Genomic DNA, 18128 nt, shown 5'->3' on the forward strand with positions numbered 1-18128 from the left:
CACCTCAAAGTTAGATTCAGGTTCAGACCCACCTAGGTCTGAACCAGGTCCGACCCATTGACACTCCTATACGGAACACAAACTTCCTGCCAAAATAGGGTGTGGGTCCGACAGTTTGTACAGAACAAACTTGTCCTTGCATCAAAAGGGAGGTTACATTGGCTAACTTCATAGATTTAGGCATCCGATAGAGATCTTAAGAAGATTTTGATTAGACGACTTAATACATTGAGGACAATGCTTGATGAGTAATTGCCAAAGATGAGCAGGCCTATTATCAGCAACTATGAAAAAATTCTTAACTAAAAAGAGGATAACATACAAAATGAAACTGACAATATTGAGATACATCCTAAGCTCCTCTCCTTGGATTTTCTTATCTTCTTTGGAAATCGAGGAATCTTATGCCAAAGGCAAAGATGAAAAGAAAGATCATGACAAAGGCCACATGAACTCCAGCGACCACCCCCAAGAAGTCATGTTTGAAATCCATGAAATCTCTTAGGAAGTCCTTTACTGTTGTGGGACCAAGTCCTGGAACCAGCAATGTAGTGGTTAAGTCTCCCACCTGAGAGGTGATAAGCCCATAAAGTGTCCATGCAACAGGGGAAGCCCAATAGTACCATCTCCACCATATTGGAATTAGCTGTAAACAAACCATATCAAAGTAGTTAGCTCATATCTTTCCCTTTTGCATTTGGGCAAGGCAAATATGTTGACAATACAATTCCAGTTAACTGCATTATCATAAGCATGAGTCTAACAACCATAAATGTGAGGAATAAAGTGGACTGATTCTGAGCTATATCATGGCTTATCCATGACAAAACACATTGTTGGGTTTCTGAATTGTCTACCATGACCAGCCTGAATCTATCAAATTCTAGAAATTCTTTTAAACAATTTCCAACAACATGAACATATGAATTTCAACCATAGTCGATATATTGAAAATATCAGCTTTATAATTATTCATTTTTTTGAAAAAATGTCTTAAAAGGTACATTAACGTGATATTTTCACAACCAAATTTATAAATGACATGATCATTATAATATCATGTGTTTTCAGTTAATTATACTTTTTCATTTCTTTTCTATATCTTAAATATATATTTTCTTCTCATATTTTTTATTTGTTTCTTTTATTATATTTTATATGTGCACTTTATTATCTAAATATATTCTTTTGCTACTTATTTCTGATTTTTTTATATATTTTAAAATTTTTAAGTGTGAAGATTTTGTTGACATTTTCTTGAGATTTATCAAATAAACCTATATTATGGTGAGATTTGCCTTGCCTAGATATAGTCCAGACCGACATGTTTTACTATGATTTCAACCAATTTGAAATGACAAAACCTTGTCTAGAACTAATAAAAACTTACTATGCAGATGGAAAACATAAAATACGTACCGGACGACTGATAAGGAAGCCAGAGAAGAGGTTCCAGAAGCTTAGGAAGAAAGAGCTGACAATGGCACCTATATGGTGGCCAGGTGTAAGAGCCACCCCCATCATCCCATAAAGCGTGAAATATACAAAGCACATGAACATGAAGTAGAAAAACCACAGGAACTTGCCAGCATCCCAAGGAAAGTCGATCATGGAAAATAATATTAAGCTATATACAAGAGTTTGCAAAGAAATATAGATAACCTCTATGGTAACCTGCAAATGGAGATGATAACGTGAGAAAAAGGCTCTAACTATGACAAGTGACTTTTAAAAAATATAGCATCACAACTGATGTATGCAGTTGAAGATTGCTGAAAATGAAACACCAAAATCATGCTTAGCAGTAAAAGTCATAATGTTACACTGTCACTGAAGGCAAAATGAAGTCCATGAAACATAATGGTGATGATAAAGCTAATGCGGAGTACATCCCTGCTGCTTTTTCATGATTTTGAAAAGATTTTCTGCCTAAAAAATCAGGCATAACCCACCTGACCAATGGCGTAAGCCAACGGAAAGTACATCCCTGCTGCTTTTTTCTAATTTTGAAAAGATTTTCTGCCTAAGAAATCAGGCATAACCTACCTGGCCGATGGCATAAGCCAATGCAGAGTACATCCCTGCTGCTTTTTCGCGATACATGACTGTCCGCTCGACACTGACAACAGGCTGAACCGTCATTGAATTGCTGGCTCCAAGAAACATAACAGCAGCATACATTGATCCTAGTAGATTGAGTAGCTGTTGCTGGGTTGCCCTGTTGTGATGAATAAAAATAATGATCACAAAAAGATTAAGATATGAACTGGCATGCAATTGAACCAACAAGCTTCGCTTAACAGAAAATGGTTTAGAAACTGAAAAACACAGAAGCTTCAAATCAACTTGGAAAATTTTCAATGATCTTCATTGTTAATGCCCCAAGCAGGACCAGTAGACCACACATTAAACTTAATATGTCAAATGAAACATAAATACATGATTAAACACCAGGAAACTGAAGGAACACTCATTCTTTCTCTTTCTACCGTTTTCCTATATTTAGAACATAACCCAGCTGTGTGTTCCTATGTATGTATGTATGTGGATGTGTGTTGATTTTGCAGGTTCCGGACACAAAGCCATAATGTATGCAAACTTATCGCATTTATCATACCACTATCACATCAATAATCACAAAAAGCTTTCCTAGCAATTTCTCACTAGGGAAAATAAAGAACGAGCATATAATCTGAAGTTCGATTAAAGGCTACTTGGTAAACTTTGTTGAAACCTGAAAGTTAAGTCCCAGCACTTTGTGCCACTGAGACTACTTGCCGAAAAGATGCAATGAGTTCCGACTACTAGAAAGGGAAGCATAACACTAAAGAGTTTAGAAGCCTTACGTTTTCCTTCCAGCTTTCCAGAATATGGTACCAAAGAGAAGACCAATGACAACTGTCATAAAGAACCGAATAGCATTATATTGTGGGTTTCTCCAGTAAGACCAATGTTGCTTCCAAAAGCAAGCTTTGCACTGAACCAGAAAGCTCTGAGAGTATTTGGTGGGGAAGAAAAGATCCTTTGAACCTGGTACAGGAGTACTCAGTTCCTTAATCAGTTCCTGATTTCTCCTGAAAAAAAAAGTAAGGATGACTGTAAACTTGGCCGTAATTAACACCAAACTAAAGGTGAAAAAAGTGCACATTGTTCAGATCAGTCATGATACTGAGATATGTTTACTTGTAAAGGGAGGAGTTGGCATAAATTTCAGCAAAATCTACATCAAGTTGAGCTTCAACTGAAGCAGATGTAACCTCCAACATCCATGTTGCAGGATTGTATCCATCCCTGATTCTTGGCACTCCAGGAATTGCCTGAAAGGACATATCTTTATAATTAAGCATGCTAACCTTTCTATTAGGGAAACAAGTTTACCAGAAATAAGAGAGAATAGTCAATTTTAAATAAGATTTTCATAATCCTCCAGGTTGTGTTAATTCCATTTGTTTCTTTCTAACATGAATGAACAATCCCTCAAAAGCGCTGAATTCTTTACAGAATGTGTATAGTGACACTAAAACAAGGATTGAAATACAAGGTTAAAATTCCTGGTATCAAGACTAGCTTAAGTGTAGATAGAAACAGCATAAAAACTACAATGATTAACAACTTAGATACTATGGAACCTGTTTTATTCGATTATTGTCACCTCAACAGGATGCAGTAAGTTCTCATCAAATATTCCAAAATAATTGTCTTCCACGATCATGAGCACCAAACTAACTAGAACATACAAGCATAAGAAACTCTGTTCGATCTCAATAAGGATCTCTGCCCCTGTGGTTTGAAATCATCACCTAGCTCAGATATAAAGAAGAAAATAGAAAAGCCAATACAATTGCTGCAACCTAGTTTACATAGTCTAAGATTTCAGCTCCTTTAGCACTGTTTTTAATTCCACATGCAATGTGATCATATAAATTAATTGCTCACCTCAAAATACTGTACAAGTTTGTGGGAGTGACGACCTAGGTCTCCTGCATAAATCATTTGTCCACCTCTCTTCATCAGCAGAAGCTGTAACGAGAATCCACCCAGTCACCATGTCAGCATGAAAAAAAACAACTGGATGAGAAAAAAGATTTACGGTCCATTATTGTAAGTTTACCTCATCAAAAGCTTCAAAAATGTCGATGCTCGGTTGATGAATTGTGCACACAACCGTTCTCCCTGTATCAACTGTGTTCCTCACAGTCCTCATGACAATAGCTGCAGCTCTGGCATCAAGTCCTGTTGTGGGCTCATCCATGAAGATGATTGAAGGATTAGCAACCAACTCTACAGCTATAGTTAAACGCTTTCGTTGCTCAGTTGAGAGACCATTCACGCCAGGAAGACCAACTAAAGCATTCCTTATTGGGTCAAGTTCAACTAACTCCATAACTTCTTCAACAAACATCTAAAAATTAGAGAAACAATAGTATTATCAACATATAAAAAATCAAATTTCAAGAAATACTTGTAAAAGTAGCCAACTTTTCCTGCAACAAAGTATACCTTCCGAGCATCTGATTTTACTTCAAGAGAAAGACGCAGCCATGCAGAGTAGATCAAGGACTCATGGATAGTAACATTGGGTGAATGTATATCATTCTGTTCACAGTAACCACTGGTTCGGGCAAAGGTATCTTGCTTTTTTGGATAACCAGAAATGTTTATGCTTCCTTCAATATATCCTCCTGTTTTCCTTCCTGCTAGAACATCCATCAGTGTGGTTTTTCCAGCACCACTTACACCCACTAAAGCAGTGAGGACTCCAGGTCTGAAAGCACCACTAACATCACGTAGTAATTGGAGCCTACTTTCTTTAATTCCCTGGCTTCTCATTTCCTGGTGAACAAATCAATTCTTGGATATCACACTTGACAAGCTGATGGCATGCTATGCGACTATTAATGTTAACTTCATGGTTATTGAGATCTTCATTTTTTTTCCTGAAATGAAATCTGATGGGGATATGGAATAGATTTACTTGATTGTTCTCTGAGTGATGGGAACATTAGATGAGTTTATTCAGAAAACCTATAGCAGGAAGAGCAAGAATGACACAGACAGAGATGTCTACATGCATGCACATGAGCACATGTGCACACACACATAGAATCACAATGTCAAGTTAGCTCCGGGCAGACTTTTTAAGAGGATCAAAGTTCTCAGTCCTAGATAGAGAAGACCAAAGTAATGACTGGTGCATGTAAATATTCAGTCAGTATCAAGGCTCAAGTTACAAACAATAAAACTTCAATGAGAAAACTAGACCTCCAATTTAAGAAGACATTGTACATGGGATGCCACTATTTCAGATGCATGTCCAGCATAGTTATCAAATTATGTGATTTCTAAATTTTCATTTTTAAAAGACTTACTCTTAAAGAAAAAATGCAAATGAAAGTGAAGACTGAAAATATTTTGACCAAATATCATGTAAATATCACAATATTCTTGCAGTATTCCTTAGAAATTTATTTTCTCTTTTTTCATTTTAATTTTTTGCTTAAGGCCACAAGTTTTTCTTGAGAAAAACCAATTACTTTTAAATTCCCCTGAAAGAATCGTTAATATCAGTGCAAGACTGCTATTGGTGGCTAGGGGTGGGCGTCGGGCCAGCCCGGTCAACGGCCTGGCCTGGTCAACCATTTACTGTGGGGCCAGGTTTTGGCCTGGTTCTTAACGGGCTCAGGTTTGAAGAGAGGCCCATGGCCTGGCGGGCCGGATCCGGACTGGCCCGGGCAGCCCCAAATAAGACGATTCCTAGACAAAACAATCCTATCCAACTGTGTGTGCAATTATTGTGATTTGGTGTAATTAATTATCTTTCTCCTAAAATTAGTGCAATTAATTAGGTAATTAACAAGTTTTCATGTACCCAAGTTACTATGTGATTTCTAGTTTCCATAAAAAAATAATTTTATTCTTTTATTTTTTATAACTCAGGCCCATCAAGCCCGGCCCGCTGGCCTGGTTCCTAACGGGCCTGGGCCTAAAATCTAGGCCCAAACCTGGCCCATGGCGGGCCGGTCGGCTTGGCCCATAGGAGCCCCGTTGCCCACCCCTATTGGTGGCTATTTTGCCAAGGGATGGAGACTAACACTGAAGGGACATGGCTGCATGTTTTGCTTATATCACAAAGCCAACTCAACTTTCAATGAACGCCAAATGCCTTAAAATCAAATTCCGCTTCGTCTGCTTCTGTTCTCACAAGGTTGACATTGTGCTTAGGACATCCTGAATCATCTAACCCAATTATCGCTACAATGAGAGTTAGGAGGCTTACTTCAGGCATATCAACATAGTAATTCACATGATCAAATGCTAGAGAAAGAGGCTGGAAAGGTAGAACCATTCCTCTCCTGGGAGCCATTGTTGCTGTACTTGCGTTATGCTTCCTAACAGCCATGTCAATCCCTGGAATCACAGAAATGGAGGCAAATATCCTTCATTCAAGGGAATTTGTGGGATGTTAAGTAGTTAAAAAAAATTCAAACATGCTGTAAAAAAAAGAGATTCAATAACAAAACCAACCTTCAGAAACTGGGTCAGCAAAATGTGAGCCAAAATTTAGTGACTTCGATTTCTGTTTCCTGAGGGATTTGGATTTCTTACTATTGTCTTTGTCTTCCTCATCTGGAAGAATAGATTGAGGACTTCCAATAGCTGCACAATTCAAATTCAGCAAATTGATATCTAGAATTTAAGTTATTCTTGCAACCACTTTTTTCATTAGCAAAAGTTATGGAACTTACGATTTAGATACTTAAGAGCGAGGACAAAGCAAACATTGAACAGAAGTGAGAACCCGATCAACACTCCGATGGCTATCCAGTACCAATAATCATGGACAAACATGCCTCTAGATTTAAGAATAGCCCTTCCAATCGTAGGGGCATTGATGGTAGCATCTGTATTGGGCTGTAACAGTGGAAGTTAAATCACATTATAGGTGAAAAACTGAACTATTTTATTAATTTTAGCAAATTATAGGCTTCATTGCTATAATTGCAAGCAATATGGCTTATGGTACATTGCCTGACAGCTAAAATCAGACATTAAGCAACTTTACCCTATATATATTGGGTGCACATGGAGGATTTACAAAAACTTGGTTAGAGGTTTACTTTGGTGCCAATTTCTCATTGAATTGCCATGATAGCAACAACTGAATTGACTTAGAACCAACACTAGATACTGAGAATGTTGTCACATGTTTGAGTTTGTTTCACCGTAATAGCAGTATTTACTTTCTCAGAAACTGATTAACATTGCCAGTATCCTGAGATCAACACTCAGTGAAATCAAGTCCCTAGTCTAAAGGCCATTCCAGAAGCCCATCACCACTGAGAAGTGAAACCATTTACCGTGTTCCATCTCTCATCAAGAAACTCATTAATGGCTATAGCATTTTGTCCATACATCATAGGTGACATCCAGAATCCCCAAATCCACCACGGCTTTATCTCATCTGAAGCATAGAAAAAACAATTGCAGTTATAATTTATAATATAAACTGCACTGCAACAGTTACAGTGGTTGATACCAAAGATGCATAAACACTTTGTAAGAAAGAAACATAGGCAAAATTTTCATTTTTAAATAAAAGCCATAAAGATTTCATGTTACACTTTTAGGCTACCCGTTTTTCAAGTTTAAGGAAATCCTGCTAAATAAAATCCATAAAGATTTCATGTTACAGTTTTAGGCTTGATGGGCTATTAAACTTAAAAAAGAAGCAATCTAGGACAAAGATGTGAAATTGTAACCTTTAGATATCACAAAGCCACCAAGTGTAAATACCACAAGCAATGCGAAGGTCCCTATTGTGTTAGAGATAACCAATGTTCTTCCAACAGCCGCAAGGAATCGAAAAAGAGAAAGAGCCATCTGGTGTGTGCATAGATATGCGAGGAATTGCCGGAAGAACCTAAAAGAAGTGAACGCACATATCAAGATGGAGGACACTAACCAGACTAGGGGATGGAGCTTCTATCTAGTAAGAATGCCAAATGACTAAAACTTCCAAAAAAAAATGTGGAAATGAGCCGTCACCTGCTAGCAGGTGGAGCAAATCCAACTGTATAATAAGTGAGAACGATCCACAAGCCTGACTCCAATAAAGAGATTGGGATCCTGAGAATATAAATGGGCAAAGCAAAAGCCCATGGAGGATAGAACAAGAAATCCCTTTGCTTGTAAAACACAGGAAGCCTGCTCACAGTCATTGATAACTCTGCCATTCCATTGAACATCACATTAATCAAACTAAAAAACAGAGCACCAAAGTACTTTCCACCATCTGCAATTGTCTCGTGCTTCATCTTGGTCCTCAAAAAGACAGTCATGGTGATCAATGACATGATTGTGATCTGAGTAGTCTTGAATATGTAAATAAAAGAGTTTCTCTTCATAAGGAGCCATTCTTTCGAAAAGCAGGCCTTGAATAGATCCAAACTAGACAGCCCATACTTCTTGGTTTCCAATGCTGCCGGGTGACTCTTTGATTTATCATATGGAATTTTAAGATCTGAATCTATCTGTTGGCCAACTCTGAAGGAATTGAAGGCTTGTGAGAACTCTTCAGCTGAGATATAGCAGTAAGGCTTATCCTTGTCAGTCCAGTACTGTTCTTGATCCTTCTTCGACAATACCTCTTGCAGGAAGTCTGCAACTCCTTTTCTCTCTGGGCATTTGAAGCCCATTAACTTGAAAAATTCGAGAATGTCCTCGCGCGGACCTTGGTAGACAATGTAGCCTTCGGAAAGCAGAATGATGTCGTCGAAGAGATCGAAGGTTTCAGGTGCAGGTTGCAGAAGAGAAATCAACATAGTTCCATCCATGATATGAACAAACTGTCTCATGAACTTCACAATCTGGAAGGTGGTGGAGCTGTCAAGCCCTGTGGATATCTCATCCATGAACAGAGCCTTGGAAGGTCCCACCAACATCTCCCCTGTGACAATTACCATAAAAAGAGGGTAAGTGCCTCAGAAACACTCAACTGTATAAAAGTTTCAAAACTAAAACTGATTGTCAAGATAACAAGCATTACTTGGGCTCCTGATCTAATGAAACTGTTGCAACAAAGAATATGCCCAGAGTCCAAGCCAACTTAGTTATATCCAGAAAAGCAGGGTAAGCAGGGAAATTATATTTTTATTCAAAAGAAACGTGATAAATAGGCAAATCCTAGCTTATTTCCTTCATCTAGACAAGTGGGTGCATACAAGAAAAGCATAGGAGGCAACCAAGTCATCATGTAAAGAGGATCCACTGCACAATTTACCATAGCAAAGAAGAAATACATGTTTCTTTTCACAATAATCTCAAATCTTAAAATCCACAATGGTGAATAAAACATACACCCACCTGTGGTCACCCTCTTCTTCTGCCCACCTGAAATCCCTCTCCTCATCTGGTCTCCCACTATAATATCCGCGCATATATCCAAACCAAGCAGCTGATCAAACAGCACAAGTTAAACACCATCGTAAGCCAAAACACATGTACGTAAACACCACTCTATTATAGTCCGTCCTTTTCTCTGCAATTGCACCATTTTAACAGATAAAAGAGTGGACAACCAAAACAAAAACTGAAGATGGTGGTGCGTACGTACCATGAGAACATAGTCAGTGACGACGCTGGTTTGTTGACCTTCGACGGCAGTGGCCTTCATGAAGGCGTCGATCTCGGGGTCAGGCTTGATTCCCGCCTCCCTCTCCCTCCTCGACAGCTCGCTCAGCATGTCATAGCGCGGGCCCACCCCTTGGCATCTGCCCGAGAAGTCTAGCGTTTCCCGGACCGTCATCTCGGCGTTGTGTTCGTCATACTGGCTGATGTATGCGCCCGTCCTCTCCGGCACAAATTCCGTCAGTTCATGGCCGTTGTACGTGATCCTCCCGGCAACCTGCTTCGTGTTTTAAAATTGTTGGTGCACAAGGAATGCATCACATACACGCACACGCAAAGAACTGTGTATGGTTATGGCCTGAAATTGTTGGTGTTGTCTAAGCCTTGACGTGGTTCAATTGAAAATCCGAATATCAATGTGATATATATATATATATATATATATATATATATATATATATATATATATATATATATATATATATATATATATATAGAGAGAGAGAGAGAGAGAGAGAGAGAGAGAGAGAGAGAGAGAGAGAGAGAGAGAGAGAGAGAGACTCACTCTTAGCTTTTTGTCCAGCTTCCCTGCAAGAGCCAGCAGCAGGGTCGTCTTCCCTGATCCTGGAGGACCAAGGAGAAGTGTCATCCTGAACAAATGAATAACTTAGTTAGCCAGACCAAACACAGTTTTCACCATTGGAAGTAAAGGCAACTCCGTGATTGTTATGAAGCAGTCATGGTTATGAGCACAAGTAGTACGACTTTAGCCACTAGTATGCAATTTTCATCCAGTAATTGAAGAGGACTAATAAGGCAGACACCCACCTTGAAGGCCTCAGGATTCCGGTCACCCCATTCAGTACTTTCAGCAGTCTTTTCTTTGATGGAGAGAGCCTCACCAGTCCTAGAATTCCCTGCCTCTCCAATAGACAAAAAAGTTAGAAAACGTATATGAGGTTTATAACTTCAAGAGTGGTCTCTCTCTCTCTCTCTCAAAAAAAAAAAACTTTGATCAGGAAAACATTTATATGATAATATATAGAACAACGTTTCCTTGTTTCATTAAAAAAAGGGGATAATATAAAGAAAAATGTTAGAATATAAAAGAACTGTATCGTGCTAATGTATCATCATAAAGATGCGCCCTTTTCAAAATAGATGATATTTTGAAAGCATTACTTTTCTGAATTACACGATTTTGAGGATATATCCAAAATGTTTTGGTGTTGAGCTTGAAGAGAAAGTCCAGTGACTTTCTAGTGCCATGTGTACGGTTGGTAAATGAGCCAAACAAAGCCGAACACAAGCTGTTTGGGCTCGGCTTGGTTGGTTTGTGTGAGCGGATAAAAGCTTGAGCTCCTACGAGCTCAAGCCAATCATGAGCTGACTCGTTTAATGGAACTCCAAACCTTTCATTTACATACAAAACGCACCAAACCAGTTGAGCTACCATATTAAATTTAGAAAACATAAATGACTTCTATATAACCCCATGTAAACGAGCCCATTGTTCGTGCTCGACTCGTTAACACTGCTGCACAAGCTGCTTGTTACTCGGCTCACCAAGCTCATTTAAGTTCGAACGAGCTGCAAGCCAAACTGAGTCGAGCCGTGTGCAGCTGGATCCATTTACCAGCCTTAGCCATGTATCCAGGTGACATAGTTATGGACCCAATTAGGGTTTTCCTAGTGTAAAACTCTACAAGTGCTCTGCCATCACCTAACTTTTTTTTTTTTTTTATATCATCACCAACTGCACATTGGCTGGGTAAAACCCTTGAAGTCCCTTTGCCCACCGGGGAGTAAATCCAGCTTTGACCTTGCAGCAAGGACGCCCTCCCGGGGTTTCTAGTTTGTGACGTTCCATCAACTTGAAAACATTCGCAAGTCGCCCTTACCAGATGAGGGAAACCCTTGTGGGCTAAATCACCTATTTTATATGCTTCGGAAAAGTAGGACTTGGGTTTTTTCAAAAAAAGAAGAAAAAAACAGGAGTTGGGTGGGTTGAATCCTTAGGAGGGATAGGTTCTTCCACAGTTCAAGGGGGCCATGCGCTCAATCACCCATATCCATAACTGAAGTGGCCATGCAATTGCATAACCATGTATGATCATGGACATGGTATGGTACTCCCACAACCCACAACTGGATACGGGTCTGTAGGGTTTCCGACCCATATCCAACTCTGCTTCCAGCTATTGCTGAGGTCTTGAATCAGTGGCCACGTGCAATTGAGTTGGGCGGATACGGTTTGGGGGATCCTCGGCGGAGGACTTGGGCACCCCCATCTCACTTTATCTCCATTGTTTTCTTAGGAAATGTACAAGAATACCTCATCCCCTCCATTAAAAAGAGACTAACAATTTCAAGCCGGGGCGTGAGTATTACAACATAAGTTTGAGAAAAAAAAAGATGAAAAGTTTTATCAAGACATTGCGATTTAGGAACATAGCGCATTCTATTGAGAAAGAGAATTCCATTTTGGTCCCAATTTTGAGGGGTAAAGCAGTCAGATTCTTCTTTCTTATAGATTTCCTTTTCTTGGTTTCTTCCTTTCGTTTACTAGAGTACAAAAAATTAGTTTTAAGAAAACAAAGAATTTAACTTTAACAACGCTAAGCAATGATGGTAAATTTAGTTAAAAAAAAAACTTTGAAACACATAAATACGAGAGGGTTGTGTATGTTCGCCCCCGATGATTCACTGAATCCCACGTCTGTGTTCGGGGCTTTGAATGAGCACCACGTATACAAGCACATGGGGCTCGTATTCCCGTGTATGTTGACATAACTTTGCATCGGACTCTGGTGTTGTTGCAAAGACTTAAGTACCCTTTATTGCTATTCTTCTCATAAAGTGATGGTTTGAGAAAATGACAAAAATGCCTTTCATTCAAAAAAGAAAAAACAAATAGTTCAAAAAAAGGACAAACATGTCCTCCATCCAGAAAGTCGAGGATGATGTTGACTCTTCAAAGTCTTCTTCTTTTTCTGTTCAAAAAAAGGACAAACATGTTTTCTTCTTCTTTCTCCGTAAAACACCGTAAAACCCTTTCTCTCTCTAGAGAAGAAATCAAGGGAAACAAAGAGTTCTTCCTGGAGAAGGCCATGAACATCAACCCTCTCACTCTCTCTCCCTTCTCTCTCTACTTCTGTGCACATCCAACAGACGATCCTACATTGCTGCATCGTCATCTTCTTCCTTCTTCGTAAAACACTGTAAAACCCTCTCTCTCTGTAGAGAAGAAATCAAGAGAGGTAAAGGGTTCCTCCTGGAGAAGGCCATGAACACCAACCCTCTCACTCTCTCTCCCTTCTCTCTCTACTTGTGTGCCTGATTTAGAGTTTTTGCCCTTACAGGAGGGGGGTCCGGGGGCTCCCTCCCGGCGCGGATCCCGCTGCGCGGTCAGCGGGCGGGGGTCCAGGGGGGGCCGCCCCTGGCTCGGGGGGCTCGGGGGGCAGCGCCCTCCGGACCAAATTTTTTTTGGGCCTTCCAACAATGATTTGTAGTATTATCGGGCTTTCCTACAGCAATTTGTAGCATTTGTAGTATTATCGGGCTTTCCTAATTTGCGGAAGACACTACAAATCGCTATAGCGATTTGCGGAAGACACTACAAATCGCGGATTTGGAATATGACCTCCGGTTAGGGAGATATGACTCTGACAAGTTGGTCCTAATTTGCGGAAGACACTACAAATCGCTATAGCGATTTGCGGAAGACACTACAAATCGCTATAGCGATTTGCGGATGACACTACAAATCGCTATAGCGATTTGCGGAAGACACTACAAATCGCTATAGCGTTTCACAATTTACGGAAGACACTACAAATGCTACAAATTGCTGTAGGAAAGCCCGATAATACTACAAATCATTGTTGGAAGGCCCAAAAATTTTTTGGTCCGGAGGGCGCTGCCCCCCGAGTCAGGGGCGGCCCGCCCTGGACTCCCGCCCGCTGACCGCGCAGCGGGATCCGCGCCGGGAGGGAGCCCCCGGACCCCCCTCCTGTAAGGGCAAAAACTCTAAATCAGGCACACAAGTAGAGAGAGAAGGGAGAGAGAGTGAGAGGGTTGGTGTTCATGGCCTTCTCCAGGAGGAACCCTTTACCTCTCTTGATTTCTTCTCTACAGAGAGAGAGGGTTTTACAGTGTTTTACGAAGAAGGAAGAAGATGACGATGCAGCAATGTAGGATCGTCTGTTGGATGTGCACAGAAGTAGAGAGAGAAGGGAGAGAGAGTGAGAGGGTTGATGTTCATGGCCTTCTCCAGGAAGAACTCTTTGTTTCCCTTGATTTCTTCTCTAGAGAGAGAAAGGGTTTTACGGTGTTTTACGGAGAAAGAAGAAGAAAACATGTTTGTCCTTTTTTTGAACAGAAAAAGAAGAAGACTTTAAAGAGTCAACATCATCCTCGACTTTCTGGATGGAGGACATGTTTGTCCTTTTTTTGAACTATTTGTTTTTTCTTTTTTGAATGGAAGGCATTTTTGTCATTTTCTCAAACCATCACTTTATGAGAAGAATAGCAATAAAGGGTACTTAAGTCTTTGCAACAACACCAGAGTCCGATGCAAAGTTATGTCAACATACACGGGAATACGAGCCCCATGTGCTTGTATACGTGGTGCTCATTCAAAGCCCCGAACACAGACGTGGGATTCAGTGAATCATCGGGGGAAACATATAACCTGCTTTGCATAAATACTAAATAGCTTTCTTGCTTTATTTTAAACCCTTCATCAGAGAGAGAGATCTAGAGAGAGAGAGAGAGAGGGGGGAGGTCAAGTTGTACCTCAAGAGAGTTGACGGTGGCATTGAGAAGAGTGGGGAGGGCTCTGCTTCCCACGTAAGCGTCGGCCTCCACTGTTAGATTCTCGAACTGAACTTCGATCTTCGGCAGATCGATCCCCACTCTGTAGATATAGTGAAATTAAAATAACATAGCAGGAGTTAATCCCACAACGATATAGAAAAACAAAACTGAAAGAAACGATATTTAGAAAAATCATAAATGGTTCCTTAATCTCGAGGTTAAAAGTCGTGTACGAGTTCCGAACCTTACATCTCTCCTAACAATACGATAAACGTTATAATTAAAATAGGAAAGTAAAAAAAACAGTAGTTTTGTACAGAATTGAGTCACTTCGAAAAAGAAAGATCCAAAACGTAATAAATGACAAAAGGAGAAGCTGGTGGCAGTTGCAGTGTTCATCATGTGAGCCCGAAAAGATCGTCAGTTGAATTGCGTATATCGAGATGCCCTACAGTGATTCCCACTAGAAGATGGGAATAATTGCAAAAAACAGGTTAAAAGCCGGTGAAAAAATAGGTCAAATAATTGCAAAACCTGCAAATTTTCTAGTTGGGCAATAACCCACTGGAAGATGGGACTCTTTGTTTAAAGTTGAAGCCTGCTCATGGTAACCAACTCAAAATGGAGATTTTGATCCCCAAGAACAAGTATGGGTGGAAGTCTTGTAAACATATACTGTGTGTGTGTGAGAGAGAGAGAGAGAGAGAGAGAGAGTAACGATGGTAAGATGAGTACGTTGAAAATATTTGATGAGGGTAAACTTATTATTTTTAAAATGTATTGATTATTAAGCATGGTTAAAAGAAAAGCAGTTAACATACGTCTGTATTTGGATAACTAAACATAAACTAAGGTATGCATTTGAATTATAAGTTTGTATGTATGAATCTGAATTATAACAAAAAACTGGGTATGGTTTTGGAAATAACCCAAAAAAGGTAACAGACCATCTTTTCCCAAATGTATATATATATATATATATATATATATATATATATATATATAGAGAGAGAGAGAGAGAGAGAGAGAGAACCGGTCGACCCTGTCCCTCAGGCGGAGTAGGAACTTCTCGTTGTCCTCCTGGACTGCCTTGAGCACGTTCTCCAGCAGCAGCCTTCGGTCCGCCACCCCAAGCCTCCTCACGTCCACCTCTCCGTGCACCACCTTCCCGTCCTCCATCACCTGCCGGATCACCCCCCTCCTCATGCGGTCGTAAGTGGGCAGCCTCTCCAGCGCTGCCCATCTCAACGCCTCCTCGTCGTCCTCTCCAACAACCCGACCGCTCCTCCTGAACACGTCCTCAGAGCTACCCCACACCTCCTGGAAGCTCCCCGTCATGCTCCTCCCCCTGCTGCTCATCGATCTCCTCAGATCGTCGGCTGTTGCCATCCCTTCCACCTACACCCCCACCAACTACCACGATTCAATTCACAATAATGAACGTCGACGATTCACGTTCGTCAGATTCCCTACCGTTATGCTTCGCCGGAATATGCCCACCAAGAGAGAGAGAGAGAGAGAGAGAGAGAGAGAGAGAGAAGCGCGAACCGAGGCCAAGGGCATGTGTACAATGAGATGCGATTAACAATATAACAATCACAAAACCGAAAAAGAAAAACAAAATCTCGGAGATGACGTCGATGCCTGCGCTGGCCTTCTAGAAGCTCCGTGTTTTGATACGATAGAGCCGGTGAGATTCAAAAGGCTTTTAGACGGAAACTGCGCGTGGCATCTTGGATGCCGTCCATCTAAAAAATGAACGGCACCCAAAAACCCATCGAATAGCATGGCCCGGGCCCCACAAGAATTTTGGATGCCATCCACTTGCTAGATGAACGGCATCAACGGCCAAAAACTGGACATTCGAAATCTGTCCACAACATGTAACTCAGTACACTTTGTGTACCTTCTCTTGATGTATGCATCCAAGGTCCCCTTGACAGTTTTCTATCCGACCACACTTAACAAAGCAAAGACTGCAGATCTTGTTGAAGGAACATTAGATCAAAACGTCGCGCCTAAGGAATCTTGATGCCGTTTGTCACCAAGATGAACACCACCTAGAATAAAAACAATACTCTTCAAATGAAATGTTACGCTACTTTCTAGATGATGATATAAAAATTGACAAGTCCTTGCATGTAAAAAATACAAAACTAACTTTTAGATATGATCAATATCTCAATGTGAATAGTGTTGGAAAAAGTGGCAGGTCATGATCTTAAAAGTAACTTATAAACTTTATAAAATATTATCAATCTTATGACATACATATATATATATATTATTCAAATTAAGTGTAGAATTTTATTATTTTATTTTATGAGAAGCAATCACTTCTTCTTCTTCTTTTATTTATTTGAAATAATGTTAGTAATGAGAGACACTATACACTTTTATACGAATCTATGTGACATGTTAATTTAAATATGTAAATAAGTTTTTCCTAACCAAATCAATATAAATACATAAAATCAATCAATTAAAATATTTAAAAATATATAGATGAATCCGATTTCAAATAATTTGTTCTTGTTATTAGAAATAAACATGTAATTATAATCAACAATCATCGACATGATTTTATAAGATAAAAAATAAAATCAAACATATTTAAATAAGCAACTAAAATTACTAAAAAAAAATCATTTGATTGTCATTAAATTTTAGACATGAAAAAGGAGAAATTTGCTTCTAATTTCAATAGACAAAATTTAGATAACTGAATAAGCTTCTGAATGCATAAAAACTCACTGAATTTCGATATATATGATTGCAAAGTTATGTCTCCTACGAGCTAGCTATGTCAAGTGCTATATGATTTTTGAGTTATGATCTGACTTAAATATATGTATATGATCTAAACATAATTTTGAATAAATAATATATTTGAATTAATAATAACATTAAGAAAGAGAGAAATAAAAAACATACCTTTCATCACCTAAAGTTCTCAAATTTAAGTTGATTGAAAAAAAAAATAGGGCACAAGACTAGATTAACTTACATTAACTTTAATTACCGACAAAAAAAGAGAATCAGGCACAAAAGCTCATGTCCACCCTAAGTTTATGAGCACACTGAATGGGCGTGGGTCTGGGCTTGCCTCTTTATTACATGTCACATTCCTTCATTGTTGGTTCCTAGGGTGAGACCCTCTACTTATTGAGTATGGGGTTTGAGTTTCTCATCAAGAAAACGAGCCCCATTTAATGCCAACCTCCAACCACACTTTCTTAATTGAAAAGGTCATCTCTCAAAGTCTGTATCAGGTGCCATATGATAACACAAAAATTGTGCCTTACACACCTAATCAGCCTCCATTAAGGGGGATAGAGCTTGTCAGTTGTGGGGACCAAGACATGATGTAGAGTGATCATGTGCATAAGGCACAATTTTTTGTGCCATCATATGCACCTAATCCGAATTCCATCCCTCATTAGGTACTATTTTTAATTAAAATAAGTCTCTAAAAGTTATAGAGGTTTTAAAGATACAAAAACAAAATTTAACAAACACAATAATTATAAATATAAAAAAAAAGTTTTACAAAAAAATTGTTTGGCAAATTCTAACTTTGACCTAATACATGCATATTCACTAATATACTAACTAGGACAACATTGAAAGGCGTACTAGAGGCCTGACTTTAATATAATGCACCCATGCTAGTTACCATTATG

The 18128-nt window shown here is 39.4% G+C and overlaps 1 protein-coding gene across 1 annotated transcript; it reads right to left on the reverse strand.

Annotated features, from left to right (window-relative positions):
* Nucleotides 1–274: 274 nt before the first annotated feature.
* On the reverse strand, nucleotides 275–15972 carry LOC149848505 (pleiotropic drug resistance protein 2-like). Its single transcript, XM_090004520.1, has 20 exons — nucleotides 15479–15972; nucleotides 14425–14545; nucleotides 10456–10544; nucleotides 10193–10277; nucleotides 9614–9904; nucleotides 9364–9454; nucleotides 8047–8947; nucleotides 7761–7921; nucleotides 7359–7462; nucleotides 6747–6912; nucleotides 6526–6657; nucleotides 6278–6408; nucleotides 4501–4833; nucleotides 4112–4402; nucleotides 3937–4020; nucleotides 3184–3317; nucleotides 2847–3074; nucleotides 2047–2218; nucleotides 1420–1674; nucleotides 275–646 (listed from the first exon to the last, which is right to left on the reverse strand). The coding sequence occupies exons 1-20, from the start codon at nucleotides 15832–15834 to the stop codon at nucleotides 377–379; spliced, it is 4395 nt and encodes a 1464-aa protein (XP_089860646.1). The 5' UTR covers nucleotides 15835–15972; the 3' UTR covers nucleotides 275–376.
* Nucleotides 15973–18128: the final 2156 nt, after the last annotated feature.

The sequence above is a fragment of the Nuphar pumila genome, chromosome 1 (assembly GCF_984573655.1).
Source record: "Nuphar pumila chromosome 1, dmNupPumi1.hap1.1, whole genome shotgun sequence".
NCBI classification, from domain to species: domain Eukaryota; kingdom Viridiplantae; phylum Streptophyta; class Magnoliopsida; order Nymphaeales; family Nymphaeaceae; genus Nuphar; species Nuphar pumila.

Bases quoted from the DNA above. Each gene is read 5' to 3' on its own strand.
- LOC149848505 (XM_090004520.1), bottom strand. From the start codon at position 15,834: ATGGCAACAGCCGACGATCTGAGGAGATCGATGAGCAGCAGGGGGAGG. The intron at 10,278-10,455 runs GTGGGTGTCTGC...TCATTTGTTCAG, and splicing joins GGAATCCTGAGGCCTTCAAG to GATGACACTTCTCCTTGGTC. The intron at 3,318-3,936 runs GTGAGCAATTAA...ATGTCCTTTCAG, and splicing joins AACTTGTACAGTATTTTGAG to GCAATTCCTGGAGTGCCAAG.